Source organism: Sus scrofa, chromosome 15, assembly GCF_000003025.6.
Source record: "Sus scrofa isolate TJ Tabasco breed Duroc chromosome 15, Sscrofa11.1, whole genome shotgun sequence".
Classification (NCBI taxonomy): Eukaryota; Metazoa; Chordata; class Mammalia; order Artiodactyla; family Suidae; genus Sus; species Sus scrofa.
In genome coordinates, this window is record NC_010457.5 from 137,579,690 (window position 1) to 137,597,309 (window position 17,620).

A 17,620-nucleotide genomic window follows, 5' to 3' on the forward strand; every position below is an offset into this window, starting at 1 on the left:
GACTTTACTCAGGCCCCTGCCTCAGGAGGGGCTGGAGCGGGCCCAGCAGAGACAAAACTAAAGGTGACCATGCTCGTCGAAAGTGCAGCAGGCTTCGTAGGGTCAGGGACATTTTAGGTGTGTCAGCCCTGACCTACGGAGCACCCGACTGCTGCGAGCAGAGACTCCCAGGCTCACATTTCATCCCAAAACTTGTCCCTTTTCCATTCCTTCCCTCCTCCCTCTGCCTGCCCCCCGCCCCCCGTCACTTTTCTGGATGCCCATTGCAAATGCCTGGGTCCCAGAGCTAAGATAGTAGGTCACCTGTTTCTGCCCAGGTTCTCAGCTGGCTGCTGCCAAAACCTAACCCCCTAGCTTCAGGATAGCCCTGGGCCAGCCTTCCCACCTGTGCCTTCAGCACCCAGCTTTGCAAACGCTGTGCCCCACCCCCGAAGGAACCCTTTGCTTCTTAGTGTTTTATGGTCTGGTTTCCATCTTTCCCCTTCCCTCCCTGCTGTTTTGAAGGCCCTCTGCAGGGTCAGAGTCCCATCGCATGGCCTTGCCTCAGGCCTCGTCCCTCCCCCCGCCCCAAGCTGCCCCTTACCCCCCCCAGCCGCCTGCCTGCTCTCCTGAATCACTCCTACTTCGCCTGTTCCTCGGGGTGGGGGTAGCCCCCTGCTCCTGTCCTCTGCTCTCTGCCCATGTTCTTTCTCACCGGTCTCTCCCTTTTGCGGTCTCGTGACGTGAGTGGTGTCGCGCTGCAGGGGTGCCCCAGGCCTGGTCACGCACCCAGACCTCACCCCCCGACCCCGGTCCCGACTTCCCCCGCAGGTCAGCTCTGAGTGCCATCTCTGACCCTCCCCTCCCCCGTTGGCAGGGCCTTTCATCAGCTTGGCTGTCAGGCACCCTGACTCCCTGCCTTTGCTGAGTCCTTGCTGCCTGTCAGAGCGCCTGCCTCAAGGGTCCCCTCCCTGGCCTCCACTTTTCCCTTTCAGAAGTTGTCCTGCTGAGGCAAAGCTGAGGAACTTCTGTTCAGAAACCTCCTTTGGCTCCTTTATGCTGCCGAGTAAAGTTGAGAATTCTCAGTTGTGAACTCAGGGCCCACCACCACCCGGGCCCTGCCTTTCAGCCTGCTTTCCCGTTGCTCGGGCTCCCCTGTGCCTGCTGGTTCCTGTGCTTGCCTGTGCTCTCTGCTTCTGCGCACTGCTGACTGACTTGCTTGAAGTGCCCTTTTCCTACCCCTGCAAAACTGAATTCTCCCTCTTCTTTAAAGCCCGGCTCCAAAACCTCCTTCTTGCTTCAGTCTCCGCAGCTGGAGGGAACCTCCGTGCTCCGAGGACCCAGAGCATGTGCTGTTCGGTCCCAGTTATGTCCGGGTGCCCTCCAGACCTCAGCGCTTTAATAGCAGGGTCGGTGGGTGCTCGGCAGCTTTGTCCTGGCAGAGGGGCTGGGAGGAGGCCCCAGAGGAGGACGCTAGGCCCAGGGGTGACGCTCCAACGAGGAGGCTCCCTCGGGCTTCGCCTTACCCTGGATGCCAAGGGTGCGGGGGGCCCAGCGGGAGGGAGAGTTCCCCTCACTGTAGAAGAGGGCTTACGGGGAGACAAATCTGGAAAAACTGGGAGAGGCGGTGTGAATATAAATCAGATTTTGTGGGCGGTTGTTCCACTGCTTGGGGAGACAAGTTTTCAAGAATGCTTTAGTGATTGTTTACCTTTGGGTAATTTCTGTGTTAATTTTGAATTCTTTTCCCTAGTACTGAAGTGAAATGGCAAGGGCCTTTGGCTGGCATCCTGCAAGTCGCTCTGTGTATTTGAAAGCAATTTCATTTCATGGCGTAAAATCTATACTTTAGACCAAGTGTAGATTTCAGTTAGTTCCGGTTTTTTGTTTGTTTGTTTTTGTCAGTATTTTGGAGGGAATTGCCAGTTTAGCGCTGGTGATTTTATGGGGAGTAATTGACTAACATTAACCATCATCTCTTTGTTCCTACAGAGGTTGCGGAACTTGAAGCTAATTTGCCTTGTAAGTATAGCGTCCCTGGTCAGACATTAAACGCTGTAAAATAATTGCATGAAGAACCTTGTTTATGTTTTAACAACCTTGCGTAGCAAAAAGCCTGTTTTATGGGTACATTAGGGATAAACATGTGATTTGTGTTAGCAGGTAGCGGCTTTTTCCGGGGCTCTGATAGGAGGGGGAGGTTAACGTCTTTCTGAGCGTAGCACAGCCCTGCTCCCTCTCCTGACTGTCGCCCAGGAACGTCTGGTTAGCATTCTGACCCGTGTCCTCTTGGAGTGAAAAGGCAGATTAATTTGTGATGGACAGTCCTATTTTTTTTTCCATTTTATGGCTGCACCCGTGGCATATAGAAGTTCCTGGGCCAGGACTTGAATCCAAGCCACAGCTGCGACCTCCACCGCAGCTGAGGCAATGCTGGATCTTTAACCCACTGTGCCGCATCTGGGCTTGAACCTGTGCCTCCGCAGCAACCCGGGCCACGGCCGTCGGCGTCTTAACCCACTGCGCCACTGCGCCACGGTGGGGACTCCTGACTGCCCTGTTTTTCTTAGTGACAGTCCCACCTTTTTGGTCCAGAAAGTGCTTACCTGTCATTTGTCTCTGTGCTCCATCCGGGTCTCCTCGCCTCGCCCGCTCCTTCCTGCTCCGACACTCGGGGACCGACGGCCGGCCTCACTCGTGAGCTCACTCACTTAGCAGGCAGCGAGCTCGTGTGCTGAGTGTCAGCGTCCCTTTCCTCCCTGTCCTTGGTGCCTCCCTCCACCTTCATGTTTTACAAGACTGTCAAAGTCTGAAAGCTTCAGCCGTTTCAATATTTTTTTGACTTAGGACTTTTTGTCATTATATGCAGTTAAAAGTTGTTCTGAGGCTGAGAATTTTTATCAAATGTGAGTGAGATATTTGATACGTGGGTTTCCTAGTCTGGGCCGGTGCTCCACAGAGTTTGGTATGACACGGGGTAAGAAGACACCCACCCCAACCTCCACCTAAAGTTGGAGAGACAGCAGGGGGGTGCAGCCCTTACGGGTTGTGAAATCAGCATGTAAGACCACGTAGGTCTCGTTCCTTGAAAAACAACTTTGAACATAGACTGTTGATGTCTGAGTGTGTGAGTGTAAAATGCTTCTTAGTGTGGGTCACAGTCCAAATGTCTTACAAGTCACTGGGTTGTTTGACTTGTTTCTTCTAGTCAGAACTACAAGGAAATATCTTGGGATTCCACTGACTAAAGTATTTACAAATGATTTGCTTTAAAATGTTCTGAGTTCCCTGGTGGCTAAGTGGGGAATGGACTTGGCAGTGTCACTGCTATGGCTCGGGTTCAATCTCTGGACTGGAACTTCTGCGTGCTGCAGGTGTGGCCAAAAAACAAAACAAAGTTCTAGGGAAACAAACAAAAAACAATGTGTGTGTGTTTGTGTGTGTGTGTCTAGGACAGACTTCAAAGTACTGAAGCTGCGTGATGGATTCATTATACTCTTTCTCTGTTCCTTTCATATTATGTAATAGTCTAAATGAAATCCGATTTTAAAAAGTAAAATGAAACAGTCCTTCTATTTTCCATTCCCATCATCTCTTCGCACTGGCCCCCAGCTTGAACGTACATCCACGTGCATTTAATCAAAGGCCATAGAAAACTTAAAACTTAAGTCATATACACAGTTCATTTTGTCCGTGTATAAGAATCTTAGATTGTTGGTTTGTAACCCATAGAGTATAGTTTAGCGTTAGCTAAAAATTTGGTGGAAAAACAATAATTGGCTTTCAAACCAAAATTTAACTAAGTATCTTAGGTTTGAAAAAGGCACAGTCCAACTTCCTAGCCCTCATATATAGCTAAGGTGTCAGATTTTAAAAAAACATAGTACATTCTTCTTTTCTCTTCTTCTCCCTATCTCCTCTCTCTGTCAAATACAAATCAGTTTATACAAGTACGCCAGGCTTTCCAGAAGTATGCAACTCATTATTTTAAAGAGGAAACAGAGCCACCAAAGAGTAGATCTTTACTATCTGATTAATAATCTTTCTGAAGTATTTGTGAAGGCAAACAATAGCTTGTCATATAGCAGAGTTGCTTAGTAATTATTCAGAACTAGTTTGGAGCTCTGTATGTGCAAGTTTATAGAGGTTTCGCCGTTTGCAAAAAATAAGAAAACATCTCTTTCAGATAGGCAGATGTAGGGGGAGAGTCTTCTTAGCCTCCGCCTGCAGGTCGAGGAAAGCTTGGCTCTGGAGTTGTAATAAAGCCCCTGCATTGAACTAAAACCTGACTTTTAACTTTTTGTTGTCATTGTTAGAACTTCTTTTTAACTTTAAAATGTTTGTTTTTCGTGGATGCCCCTTGGCTCAGTGGGTGAAGGACCCAGCTTTGTCATTGCTGTGACTTTGGTTACAGCTGCTGTGGTGTGGGTTCACTCCCTGGCCTGGGAAGGAAACTTCCACGTGTCATGGGCATGGCCAAAAAAAAAAAAGTCCGGTTCTTTTTAGGAGTTTCACTGTTTTTTTTAAGTCTGCCTGGACAATTTCTTTATTCTTGGTGGTCCAGTCTATGTTACAAGGATTGATTTCTACATCTGTACCTTTATTTAAAAAGCAAGAATACTAGGTGTAAAAGCAAATGAGTGGTGCCACTTTTAATCAATGAAAACATTTCCCAAGCTCTTGTCATATGTTTTTGTTAAACTTTTCTTTTTTCTTTCCTTTTTTTCTTTTTTTGTCTTTTTAGGGCCGCAGCCGCCGCATATGGAGGTTCCCAGGCTAGGGGTTGAATCGGAGCTGCAGCTGCCAGCCTCCACCACAGCCACAGCAACACGGGATCCAAGCCACATCTGCGACCTACACCACAGCTCACGGCAGCACCGGATCCTTAACCCCCAGAGTGAGGCCAGGGATCGAACCTGCATCCTCCTGATACTAGTCAGATTCGTTTCCATGGAGCCAGGACAGGAACTTCTTTGTTAAACTTTCTGTGCATCTCGAGGTTAGCCTCAACAGAAGGACTGGTGCTAACTCTCAAACCTTCCTGACTGCTGTTTCTTTCGTAGGTACGTGTAAAGTGCATTTTCCTGATCCAAACAAGCTTCATTGCTTTCAGCTGACTGTAACCCCAGGTAATACTCTCCTATGTGTAAGTACTGAAGTGACTTCCAAAGAGCGCGTTCTAAAGGCTTGATCTGTCCTCCAGCCTTTGCCAGGAGCAGCCATTCCGGAGGAAGACGGGCTCGTGCTTTGTAGTCTAATGAAGCGTAGCGCAGTGATCCGAGGCATTTGGCACATGCTCCAGGAATCAGACGCAGGCTTTACAGCCCAGGCGAATGAGGAAGGAGGCTGCTGATGTGTGAAGAGCAGGAGCTCTGGGTTGGAACTGGAACTGGGTTCAGATCCCGTCCTGCCGTTGAGCAGCAGCGTGACCGTGTTACATTGCTCAGTCGCCTCTCTCAGCTCCGGCCCACCCAGCCGCAGTGTGGGGATCCAAGGGACCCTATCTCGAGGGCCAGTTGCGAGGATTAAATAGATAAGGTGTGGGAAGCCCTCCAGCCCGGCTCTGGCACAGGGAAGCTAGCAGATTACCAGCTGTCCTCGTGAGCGTGCTCGGTGTCTAAGCGCCAGGGCTCCAGCCGGGCCAGCGCTTCTCCTTGTGCTGCGGTGCCGCACACGGGCCGGCTCGTGTTTCCCCAGGTCGCGTGCGGGTGCCAGCGCTGCAGCCATGGCCTTGATGATGAGCCCTGGGTGCCAGGGCCAGCAGCACTGCTGGGGGCGGGCTGGGGAGGCAGAAAGCAGCACAGGGACTTAACCAGAGGGGAGGGAGTCGTGTGGAGGAAGGGGAGGCTGTTCTTCTGTTTGGGGGACGGAGCGGGAGCGAGAAACAGAATAATGAGTCACTCGCTAACTAAACCGTGAGCGAGAACGCGGAATGTCGGGAGGTGGTGATGAACCCACAGAGAAGCCCTGTGTTGTATAATAACAGGAGAAATCTCATTTTCAACATGTGCTTGAAAATGTTACACGACAGCTCAGGGTCACGGACGTAAATTCAGTCTGGTACCATTTCCGGGTCTGAGATGAGTGACCACGGGGGAGAGACACCAACCCCAGGGCAGTGTGGTCACAAAGGGCCGTCCGCACCCTGACACCCAGAGACCCCAGCGCGCGGCTTCTGGCTGTGAGCCAGTGAGGGTTCTGACCACCCTCCGGCCACTTTCATAAACACGTCGCAGGTGCTGCTGTTTCTCGAGAGGGGTCTGAGCACACTTCGCTGCTTCCTGGTGACTGCCGGCCGGTCGGTCGCCGTTATGGGGCTGTTTACTGTTACTGGTAAGCTCTGCAGGGTATTTTCAGCAATTACCATGGTGATGAAGACGGGTTCTCTGGGTGTTCCCGCCGTGGCGCAGTGGGCTCGGCAGTGTCTGCAGCCCGAGGCACAGGGTCCATCCCCGGCCCGGCACAGTGGGTTAATCCAGCATTGCCACAGCTGCAGCCTGGCTCGCCGCTGCAGCTCAGATCCGATCCCTGGCCCAGGAACTCCGTATGCCACAGGGTGGCCCAAAAAGGGGGAAAAGGATTTGTTTTCTGTTTCCTAAGTAGTCTCACACTTCGTGTTTGTAGTAAGAATGTTTTCTTCCCTCTGCCTTTTTAGGGCATTTTCAGGGAGTCAGTCAGTGCTCTGCCCCGGCCCACGCTTGCGCTTTGTCGTTCTCAGCCATTCTCTGGTTTTGCCAGGCCTCTGTTGCTATCGTCTGGATAAGTGGCTTTTTTTTTTTTTCTTTGACTGCACCCACAGCGTATGGAAGTTCCCTGGTCAGGGACTGAATCTGCTCCGGAGCTGCAGCCTGTGCCGGAGCTGCAGCCTGTGCCACAGCTGCAGCAACACGGCATCCCTAACCCTCAGCCCCGGGCGCGGGATCGAACCAGCACCTCCATAGAGACAAACCAGGTCCTTAGCCCACTGCACAACAGCAGGACCTCCCTCTTTTCTTCTTCTTCTTCTTCTTTAACTGAGGGGTTTTTTTTTGTTTTGTTTTGTTTGTTTTTTGTCTTTTTGCCTTTGCTAGGGCCTCACCTGCGGCATATGGAGGTTCCCAGGCTAGGGGTCAAATCGGAGCTGTAGCCACTGGCCTATGCCAGAGCCACAGCAATGCAGGATCCGAGCCGAGTCTGCAACCTACACCACAGATCACGGCATCACCGGATCCTTTAACCCACTGAGCAAGGGCAGGGATCAAACCCGCAACCTCATGGTTCCTAGTCGGATTCGTTAACCACTGCGCCACGACGGGAACTCCCCAGACTTGGTAACGTTTTTATGGTTTTGTTTGGGGAATGTCCCTCATGCTTGGGAATAAATGTACTTTTCAGAGAAAAGATGGAAACGTAAGTTGGTTATAGGGGAAAAGAAAATGACTGAATTTAGGGGGAAAGTCTCCACATCAGCTCACAAAACAATACTAGTAAGCGAGATGAAACAAAGCCAAAGCCTGGCTGAGATACCCCCGGGCCTTCTGTGAAGTTAGAGAGATGGTTCGAAGAGCTGGGCCAGGCCATAGTGGCCCAGCTGCCCTGTGGGGGTTCCCTCAGCCTGTCCCCACTGTGACGTGGTGGCTCGTAGACAGAGGGGACGTGGACGACTTTTTAAAAATTTTAGTTGTCACTTTTTAAGTAAGTGTTACTGAGGTGTAGAACTACAAATAATACGATGTACTAATTTGAACTGCAGAGCTGAGCTTACTGAGTTTTGCAAAATGGATACACATCCCTGTGCAGCTGCAGCCGCAGCCGCAGCCGCAGGAAAGATGTGCCAGCACTCCCGCCCTTCCTTCTCCTCTTCGCAGTCAGTTCCTCGCCCTCTGCTCCCTGCCCGGAATGGCTTTCTGACTTCTCTTACCATAAACTATTTTTGTCAGTTCTTGACTTTTGTATAATTGGAATCATATTCTGTACCCTTAGTCTCTGGCTTCTTGCACGTAACGTTTTTGAGTGGTGTGTGTCGTTCCGTGTAGCAGTATTCGTTGTCTGCCTATGACGTAATTATTTATTTTCCTGTTGATAGCATTTGAATTCTTTCCATTTGGCTATGATGAGGAAGTCTTCTCTTGACAGTCTCACGTCATCCTTTTTACTCACATTTTCAGTTTCTCTTCAGCTCCACTTAAGAGTGAAATTCTGAGTTATGGGAAAGAGGTCATTTTAACTTTCTAAGAAACTTTCTAGAATGGTTTATTATACGCAGGCCAGCAGTGTGTAAGTTCCTATTCTACATAGTTCCCAGTATGGGGGTGTGAGGTGGTAGCTCATTGTGGTTTAATTAGCATTTCCCCGGTGCTGGGGTCTGGATGGAGACGGCATTGAGTCTGTGGATCAGTTCGGGATGAAATGGTGTCTCAACAACATCGAGACTTGCAGTCCACAAGCAGAGTAAAGGTCTCCATTTATTTAGATCTTCTTTAGTTTCTCTCAGAAAGTTTTGTAGTTTTTAGTGTATAGGTCTTACAAATATTCTGTTAAATATATCACTAAGTATTTCATGTGTTTCGAAGCTGTTGTGAATGGTATTTTTAAAATTTCATTTTACTTGTTACTAGTGTCTAAAAATACCATTGACAGAGTTCCCATCGTGGCTTAGCGGTATTGAATTGGAGTAGTATCCGTGAGGATTTGGGTTCGATCCCTGCCCTCGCTCAGTGGGTTAAGGATCCAGTGTTGCTGTGAGCTGTGGTGTAGGTCACAGACGTGGCTTGGATGCCCCGTTGCTGCTGTGGCTGTGGCGTAGGCCAGTGGCTACAGCTCTGATTCGACTCCTAGCCTGGGAACTTACATATGCTGCTGCTGCAGCCCTAAAAAGCCAAAAAAAATAATAATAATAATAAATATATATATATATATATATATATACACACACACACCCCCACACACACATGTGACTTTTTAATGTATTGATCATATGTCCTGTGACCTTGCTAAATTCCATTATTAAATTCTGGTGGCTTTTTCATATGTCTTTTGGATCTCTATGTCCATGATCATCGAATCTGTAGTTAAAGACATTTTGAACTTCTCTCTCACCGGTACGTATGCCTTTAATTTCTTTTTCTTACTGCACTGGCTCTGCCCGCCAGTACAGTGGCAAATGGAAGTAGGGAGAGCCTGGTCTTTGCCTTGGCCCTGATCTTTAGGGGAAGTGATCATCACTCACTGAGTACGATGCTAGCTGTGGGGTTTTGTGTTTGTTTGTCTTTGTCTTTTTTAGGGCCGTGCCCGAGGCATATGGAGGTTCCCAGGCTAGGAGTCGTATCAGAGCTACAGCCGCTGGCCCACACCACAGCTCACGGCAATGCCGGCTCCTTAACCACTGAGCGAGGCCAGGGATGGAACTCTCAACCTCATGCTTCCCAGTCGGATTCATTTCCACTGCACCATGACGGAAGTTCCCGGGGGTTTTTTGTTTGTTTGTTTGTTTTTTATTAACATGTCCTTTGCTGAAGGGTTTTTTTGAAAATAAATGTTGTTGCTTTTTGAATGTTAAACCAGCTTTGTATTCCTGCAATAAATTCCACTTGGTCATGATGTAAATACTTGTTTGTATTCCTGTAAGCAGTTTACTACTGCTTTGTTAGAGAATTTTGTGTCAGTATTCATGTTTTTCTTTTCTTATGATTTCTTTGTCTGGCTCTGACATAAAGGCAATGCTAACGTAATAGAATAAATGCAGAAATATTTTTTCCTGTTTTTTTTTTTGTTGTTGTTGTTGTTGTTTTAAGGCCGCACCTGCGGCATTTGGAGGTTCCCAGTGTAGGTGTCAAATCGGAGCTGTAGCTGTTGGCCTACGCCACAGCCACAGATCCAAGCCGTGCCTGCGGCCTACACCACAGCTCACGGCAACGCTGGATCCTTAACCCACTGAGCGAGGCCAGGGATTGAACTTGCATCCTCATGGATGCTAGTCAGATTTGTTTCCACTGAGCCTTGACGGGAACTCCTGTATCCTGTTTTTTAAAAGAGTTTATGTAAACTCTTCCTTAAATTTCTTCCTTAAATATTTGATGGAATTCCCCAGTTAAACAGTCTGGCCCTGGAGTTTTATTTATGAATTCATTTATTTAATAGATACAGGATTATTCATCATTTATATTTTCTAAATCGGCTGTTGTAATTTTATTTTTTTGAAGGAATTTGTCCATTTTACATGTTGTAGAATGTATTGATACAAAAATTTCTTTCATTCAGAATATTTTCTTGCCAGTCTGTTACTGTCTGTGGGACCTGTACTGATATCCCCTTTTATTCCTGATAGTAGTTATTTAGATCGTCCCTTTTTCCTGATCATGTTAGTTTGAGGTTTATTCAGTTGATCTTGGCAAAGAGTAAGCTTTTGCTTTCCTCAGTTTATCCATTTCACTGATTTCTGTTCTTTCCTTATTTTCTCCTTCCTTATACTTTGGGTTGAACTTGCTTTTCTTTTTCTGACTTTAAGGTGGAAATTTAGATTGATTTTTTTTTTTTTTTCTCATTTAAAGCGATGCTGATTGAGGTGTGTTAGGTTATTTTTCTCGGCATAATGCTTTCGAGTTTCACATGTGCTCTCTTGTGTCTTTTTACTGGTGAGTGGTACTTATGGTGTGGGTGTAACTGGTGCATTCGTACCAGGTGCCCAGTGATCCTTTATGTCGTTTCCGCTTGGCGGCCATTGGGCACAAAGCTGCTGTAAACCTCTGCAGGCAGGTCTCCATTTGCCAGTGTGTTTTTATTTCCCCTGGCCGTGGAATTACTAGATCATGGTACAAGAGTAAGTTTAGCTTTATAAAACACCGCCACACTGTTTTCCAAGGGAAAGTGCTCTTCTGCATCCTGCTACCAGTGCGTGAGAATCCCGGTTACCCCCCTTCTTGCCAACAGCTAGTGTTGCCCGCCTTCTCAGGTCAGCCATTCTCATAGGTATGTATCTCATTGTGACTTTAACTTGCACTTCCCCCTAATGCCTAAAGATGTCGAGCATCTTTTCCTGAGCTCATTTGCTGTCTGTATGTCGCCTTTGTTCAAGTATCCAAATATTTTACCCACTTAAAAATTGGATTGCTTGGCTTCTTCTTAATGAGGTGTAAGTCTCTGTACCTGGGTATAAGTTCTTAATTACATATGTGGGGTGTTTTCGAAATTATCTTTATTAGGTATGTGTTATCTTTATCTGATAGCATATCTATTATATTATCTTGATTAGATATGTGGGCTGTTTTCTGAAGCATAGAGAAGTTCTGGGGCCAGGGATCAAACCTGTACCACAGCAGTGACCTGGGCCAGTGCAGCGAAAAGCAGCAGATCCTTAATGCACTGCACTACGAGGGACTCCTGTTCTTGTTTGCTTAATTTGCATATTTTATTGATGAAAACTCCCTGACTGGTGAGTGTGGTAATAAAAGTGCAGCTTATACTGAGTCGTGACGTTTAAGTTGTTTTCCCGTCATCCCCCTCGTGTTTGGCCCTTAGTTATTCTCAGCTTTGTTTCAAAGCTTTCGAGTTAGTACAGAAGGAAAAGCTTCTAAACGTGAGGTCAGGAAGGCCTCCGTCTCTGGGCAGAGGGGTAGGGCTGGTAAGCCTGAACCTTTCGGAACAATGTGTGCATAATCACGAATGCGGTGAAAAGCTCTGGAGGTGGTCAGAGCACTGCCCGGCCTTCGGCTGGACCGCCGCCGCGTCTCGCGGGAGTTGATGTGTGGTTTGCTGTTAGTCTGTCGAGGCCGCAGGCGCAGAACGTGTTCTCCCATCCCTGGCTCTTTCGAGGTCGACGTTAAACTTACGGGGACATGACCATCAAGAAGAGTGTTTTCCTTCCAATAACCCGGAACTAGAGGGGGCAATTCTCCTTTTATGTATAATGGAAATGGGACGCCAGCTCTTCAGGCAGTCAGTTTCTGCCTTCGCATCGAGTTTTGTGGGGAAAACGTCACTGCTCTTCCGCTCGCTCCTTCCCAGAACTCTGTCGATGCGGTGTCTTCGCGTACCATCTCGCGGAGTCGGGACCTGTTGTCTGATACACCGTCCTTACACCCAGTTGTGCCCTCTGCCTCACGCATAAACAGAGGCAGACGCTCTCTTGGGGTGCTCAGGCTTCTAGAAGGGGCATGAAGTTATATGTCTGATGCACGGTTTTTAGATCTGGTTTTTTTTGTTTGTTTGCTGTTTAGGGCCACAATGGAGGTTCCCGGGCTAGGGGTCGAATCAGAGCTGCAGCTGCTCGCCTACGCCGCAGCAACAGTGGATCCAAGACGTGTCTGCAGCCTGCACCACAGCTCATGGCAATGCTGGATCCTTAACCCACTGAGCGAGGCCAGGAGTCGAACCTGGGTTCTCATGGATACTAGTTGGGTTCGTTAACCACTGAGCCATCCCACGCTGTGTAATCGTTACGCTTTTTGACAATGTAAAGTTCGCTGGCACGTTTTCATTTTCCTGTGCCACCTGACAGTACACTTCGTGTAGCAGGCTTTGTTTTTATCTTCTTCAGAAATCATGTTTAGGGAGGTACAATTTGCAGACAGTAAACTCACCATTCTTGGGGTTACCATTCTCTGTGTTTTGGCAAACATACAGCTGTGTAACCACCAGCACAATCCAGATGCTTAGAATGTGTCCATCGGCTCCAAAGTCGGTCCCTCTGGCCGTCCCAGCCCCTGGTGTCATTAATCTGATTTCTGCCGTCATTTTGCCTTTTTCAGATTGTTATACAAACAGTCCCAACCTATATGTAGCATATTGTGTGTATTGTGTATATGGCTTCTTTCACTTAGCACAGTGCTTCTGAGTTTATCCGTGTCATTGCATTTATTACTTCTGTTGGCCATGACTGACTTTGAAGACGGAGAAAGGGGCCATGAACCAAGGAGTATGAGTGGCCTCTTGAAGCTGGAAAATGAAGGAAATGGATTTTTCCTAGAGCCACAGAAAGAAAGGCAGCCCTGCCAACTCTCATTTTAGCCAAGATTCATTTTGGACTTCTGATCTATAAGAGATTATACATGTGTGCTGTTTAAGCTGCTTTGTGGTTACTTATTACAGCAGCAATATAAAACTAATACAGATAGCTGCGTTTATGTCGTAAGAAATCTTTGCCTTTCTTAGACAAAGATTTTGTTTTTTATTTTTTATTTTTTTGTCTTTTTGCTATTTCTTTTGGCCACTCCCGCAGCATATGGAGATTCCCAGGCTAGGGGTCGAATCGGAGCTGTAGCCACAGGCCTACGCCAGAGCCACAGCAACTCGGGATCCGAGCCGCATCTGCAACCTACACCACAGCTCACGGCAACGCCCCATCGTCAACCCACTGAGCAAGGGCAGGGACCGAACCCACAACCTCATGGTTCCTGGTCGGATTCGTTAACCACTGCGCCACGACGGGAACTCCAGGATTTTGTTTTTTAAAGTCATTTTATTGCTTTAGGTTTTTGTGGTTTGGGGGGGGTTTGTTTTTGTTTTTGTTTTTGTCTTTTTGCCTTTTCTAGGGCCACACCTGCAGTATATGGAGATTCCCAGGCTAGGGGTCAAATTGGAGCTGTAGCCGCCAGCCTACCCCAGAGCCACAGCAACGCAGAATCCAAGCTGCATCTGGACCTACACCACAGCTCATGGCAATGCCGGATCCTTAACCCACTGAGCAAGGCCAGGTATTGAACCTGAAACCTCATGGTTCCTAGTCGGATTCGTTAACCACTGAGCCAGGACGGGAACTCCTGCTTTAGATTTTAAACTGAGGCCTGTGACCAGTTTGAGTTAGTTTTTGCATATGGTGCAAGATAAGGTTCTAGCTTCTTCCCCTCCCCCCCAACTCTTCCCAGAATGAATGGGGAAGTGTTCCCTTCTGTTTCCTGGAAGAGTTTATAGAATTACTGTTAATTCTTTATTAAATGGTAGAATTCCCCAGTAAAACCACCAAGGTCTAGCATTCAGTCATCTTGTTTTTGTGGTAAGAGTTTGAGTATGATTTCTTTAATAGCTATGGGCTGCCTTTCTTATTTTTGAATGCGCTTTGGTGATCTCTTATCATTCAAAGAATTTGTTCATATTAACTGCATTTTCAACTTTATTGGTATAAGGCTGCTCTTAATATTCTCTCACCCTTTTACATTCTGCAGAGTCTCTGGTGCTATCCCCTCTTTCCTTCCTGCCGTTGAAAACGTCTCTCTTGTTTTCCTGATCACGTTATAGCTGAAGGTCAGTCTTACTGATCTCTGCAAGGAACCAGCTTTCGGTTTCATTGATTTTCCTCTGAGATGTTTTGGGTTTTGCTCACATTTTCTCATTCTCAGTTTAATTGCTGTCCTCGGTCTCGTTCTCAAGGTGAAGCTTAGACAGGTAGTAGTGTATCTCCATTTCGCGTCCGGACCCTTATTTTGTAGCCTCGTGTACTTCACATCTCTGATACCCATAATACACTGCGACCTTTGTTTTAGACGATTGCATTTTCTTTTTATATTTATCAACATATTTACCATGTACAACCTCATTTCTTTCTGCAGCTCTGAGTTCCCATCTGTTATTTTCCTTCTGCCTGAAGAACATCCTTGGATTTTTTTGTAGTGCAGATTTGCGGACGGTGAATTCTGCCAGCTTTGCTGAATATTGAATTCTTAAGTTGACAATTTCAGCATTTTAAGGCTGTCATTCTCCTGCCTTCTGACTTGTTTTGGGGTGTTGTTTTCTCTCATAAGAAGTTAGTGGTAATTCTTTGTTGCATGTTATGCGATGCGCATTTTCTTCTCTGGCTGCTTTTAAAGATTGTCTCTGTTACAGTTTTAAGAGTTGGGTTATGATGGGCTTTGATGTGGTTTTCTTTCTGTTTATTTCACTCGGAGTGTATTGATCTTTCTGGAGTTACAGTTTTCATCCAGTTGAGGTAGACGCGACCACAGTTCTTCAAATGTTCCCTCTGCGACCCTTGTCTGGAACTCCGCTTGTATGTGTGAGTGTTAGTACTTTACACTCCTCTGCGTGTGACGTGGCCTCCATCGCGGCACTGGGTTTGCTTCACGCTTCTCCGTGCTTCGCTGCAAAGCGTTTGTTTCTGCCGTGTTTGCTTGACAGTGGGGTGCATCCAGTGGGTGTTTCAGATACTGTGTCTTTTTGCTATGGATGTTCTGTTTGCTACACTTTCTCCAGCTTTTCCGTTCCTTTCCTTGTGGTCCTGGTTTCCTCAGTAGCACTCTCACAGCTGGCTCAGTGTCTGCCCGAAGCTCCGGTGGGCACATCCGCCCCTTCCATCCTGCCCCCGCTGCTCCCAGCTGCCTTTGTCGCTGCACCCCGCTCCTTGGTCTTCCTCCCCTGCCCTGCCCTGCTTGTCCCCAGATCCTAGTGAGACAACCTCTCATGGGCCAGCCAGAGGGCCGCAGTGGGTACGCAGCCTACGAGCCTCAGTGGCTCTGTACAGCAGCGGCGTCACAGCCTCCCACGGCCCAGGGGGCTGGGGTGGCAGCCGTGGGGGGGGCCTCAGGGACCACGCGTGGTCTGTGCCCCACTCGTCCCTGTGCTTGTGACTGTGGAGGAGGTGCTGCTGGCCTCCAGGTCTTAAACTGAACCCACCCCCATCGCAGCCCAGCCCTCCCTGCGTGACTGAGCCCACACAGCTTTCTCTCTGCAGGGACGCTGCCGCGGACGTGCCCTGGTCCGCAGCCCAGCACCACCGCTTTGTTTTCCTGTATTTCTAATGAACAAACTAGACCTGTGAGCCGAAGCCCCACCCTCGCCAACCCCGGGCCAGTTTTCACGCAGCTCTTGGGGATGGTTTTCACAAAGTTAAAGGCATATGCATAATATGTGACAGGTGGTACACGTAGGAGCCCTGAGCCCGAAGCAGGTACAGCCTGGCCCTTTCCAGAGAGAGTCTACCACCTGCTGGTCTGCAAGCTTGGCAGGGGTTGTGTTTTTCCTACCTTTAAGTTTAAAATTTGCATAGAGTGTAATGTCCAGCATGCTGTAAATATTGACATTTAAAGAAAGCATTATATATACTACTCTTTAAATATTGCCGGTAGACTTTAAATACTGTGGATATACCCACCATCATATATTAAAAAAAAAGAAGAAACAAGTTTAATGGTTGGAAAATGGTCATTGCTGCTTTTTGCTCCTTGAACTCACGTTTTTTATTGCACTTCTCTCAGAGTTTTGTCCTAATCTGCTTATAAGAATGTTTTCACCTTATCATACTCTTCGGTAACGCGCTCTCTCTCTCTCTCTCTCTCTCTCTATATATATATATATATATATATATATATATATATATGTGTGTGTGTGTGTGTGTGTGTATATATATATATATATATATATATATTTTTTTTTTTGGTCTTTGGAGGGCCACAACTGCAGCATATGGAGGTTTCCAGGCTAGGGGTCGAATTGCAGCTACAGCCTCTGGCCGACACCACAGCCACAGCAGTGTGGCCAGATTCCAGCTGCATCTTTGAGCAGAGGTCACCACAGCTCACAGCAATGCTGGATCCTTAACCCACTGGGCGAGGCCAGGGATTGAACCTGCGTCCTCATGGATGCTAGTCAGGTTCGTTAACTGCTGAGCCACGACGGGAACTCCTCTCTCTATTCAGTTGTTCAAGAAGTTCCATTGGGCGTTGAGCATTTCCTTCTGAATTTTTGTTACAGGCACTGCTTGTACCTGCTCCTGACTCCTGGTTTTCCCTCTGTTGCCTCCACTGACCCATTTCCTGACCCCTCTAAGTTGGGGGTACCTCAGGGCTTTGTCCTGTCCTTAGACCTCTGTAGTCAGGTCCCTGGAGGCCACGCCAGCCTCTGAAATCCGGGTGCGCCACTACACAGCTCCCAAACCATTTTGATGCAGCCCCGATCTCTCCCCTCCACTCCGGAAAGATCTTTTGGCCACCAAACAGTGTCTCCTTGGGTGTTGAAATGTCAAATTAATCTCACATCTGAGAGATTGCCCTTTGGCCAGCTGGGCCCTCTGCAGTCTTTTATCTTGGAGGTGGCAGTTCCGCCCTTCCCTTGCAGGGCCAGAGATCCAGCACCTCGCTGGCTCCTTCCTTGGCCACCCCACCCCTAATCCGCTTGCACGTCCTGCTCTTGCCCCCTCACAGGAGCTGCACCTCAGCAGCATCCACCCTGGTCCTGGCAGCATAATCTCTCACCTGGACTGTGTATCAGATGGCTGGGGGGGCTCCAGCCCTGTGACTCGTTTCCGTGGCCCCGTCCCCCCCTGCCAGGCCCCTCTGGTGGCTCCCTGTCTCACTCTGAATGAAAGCCAGTGCGCTCCCAGTGGCCTGGGGGGCCAGCCCGCTAGTCTTCAGCCAGCTCTTCCTTCCCCTGCTTCGCCTTCTGGCCTCCGCGTTGCCAGCGGCCTCAGGCCTTTGTGCGGATCCCACCCCGCTTCCCGGTCTGTGTTCCTTTGCCAGCCTTCACTCTCAGCCTGCTGTTTAAGATTGCCCTCCCCCAGCTCCGACTCTGGCTCTTTTTCACTTTCTCGGACGTGATTTACTTATCTTGTCTCCCTTCCACAAGAATGTAAGCTTCCAAAGGGCAGGGAGGTCTCTTGCTGGTGTGTCACCTCTGCCTGGAACAGTTCCTGACACATCGTGGGGGCTCATCAAATGTTTGTTGAATAAATAATGAC

General features: G+C 48.2%; 1 protein-coding gene across 12 annotated transcripts in view; it reads left to right on the forward strand.

Moving 5' to 3' along the window:
* UBE2F (ubiquitin conjugating enzyme E2 F (putative)) overlaps nucleotides 1-17,620 on the forward strand; it is a 53,337-nt gene that overhangs the window by 12,440 nt on the left and 23,277 nt on the right. For 10 of the 12 annotated variants that reach the window (XR_002339040.1, XR_002339037.1, XR_002339038.1 and 7 more), the window contains 2 exons: nucleotides 1,972-2,001; nucleotides 5,043-5,108. The exons of the other annotated variants lie outside the window; for them this stretch is intronic. Coding sequence is in view for 5 of the 10 variants with exons in the window: in XM_013984649.2 (XP_013840103.1) it covers nucleotides 1,972-2,001; nucleotides 5,043-5,108 (96 nt within the window). In the remaining 5 variants the exon portion in view is untranslated. The remainder of the gene's footprint in view (nucleotides 1-1,971; nucleotides 2,002-5,042; nucleotides 5,109-17,620) is intronic. 12 annotated transcript variants of the gene reach the window in all.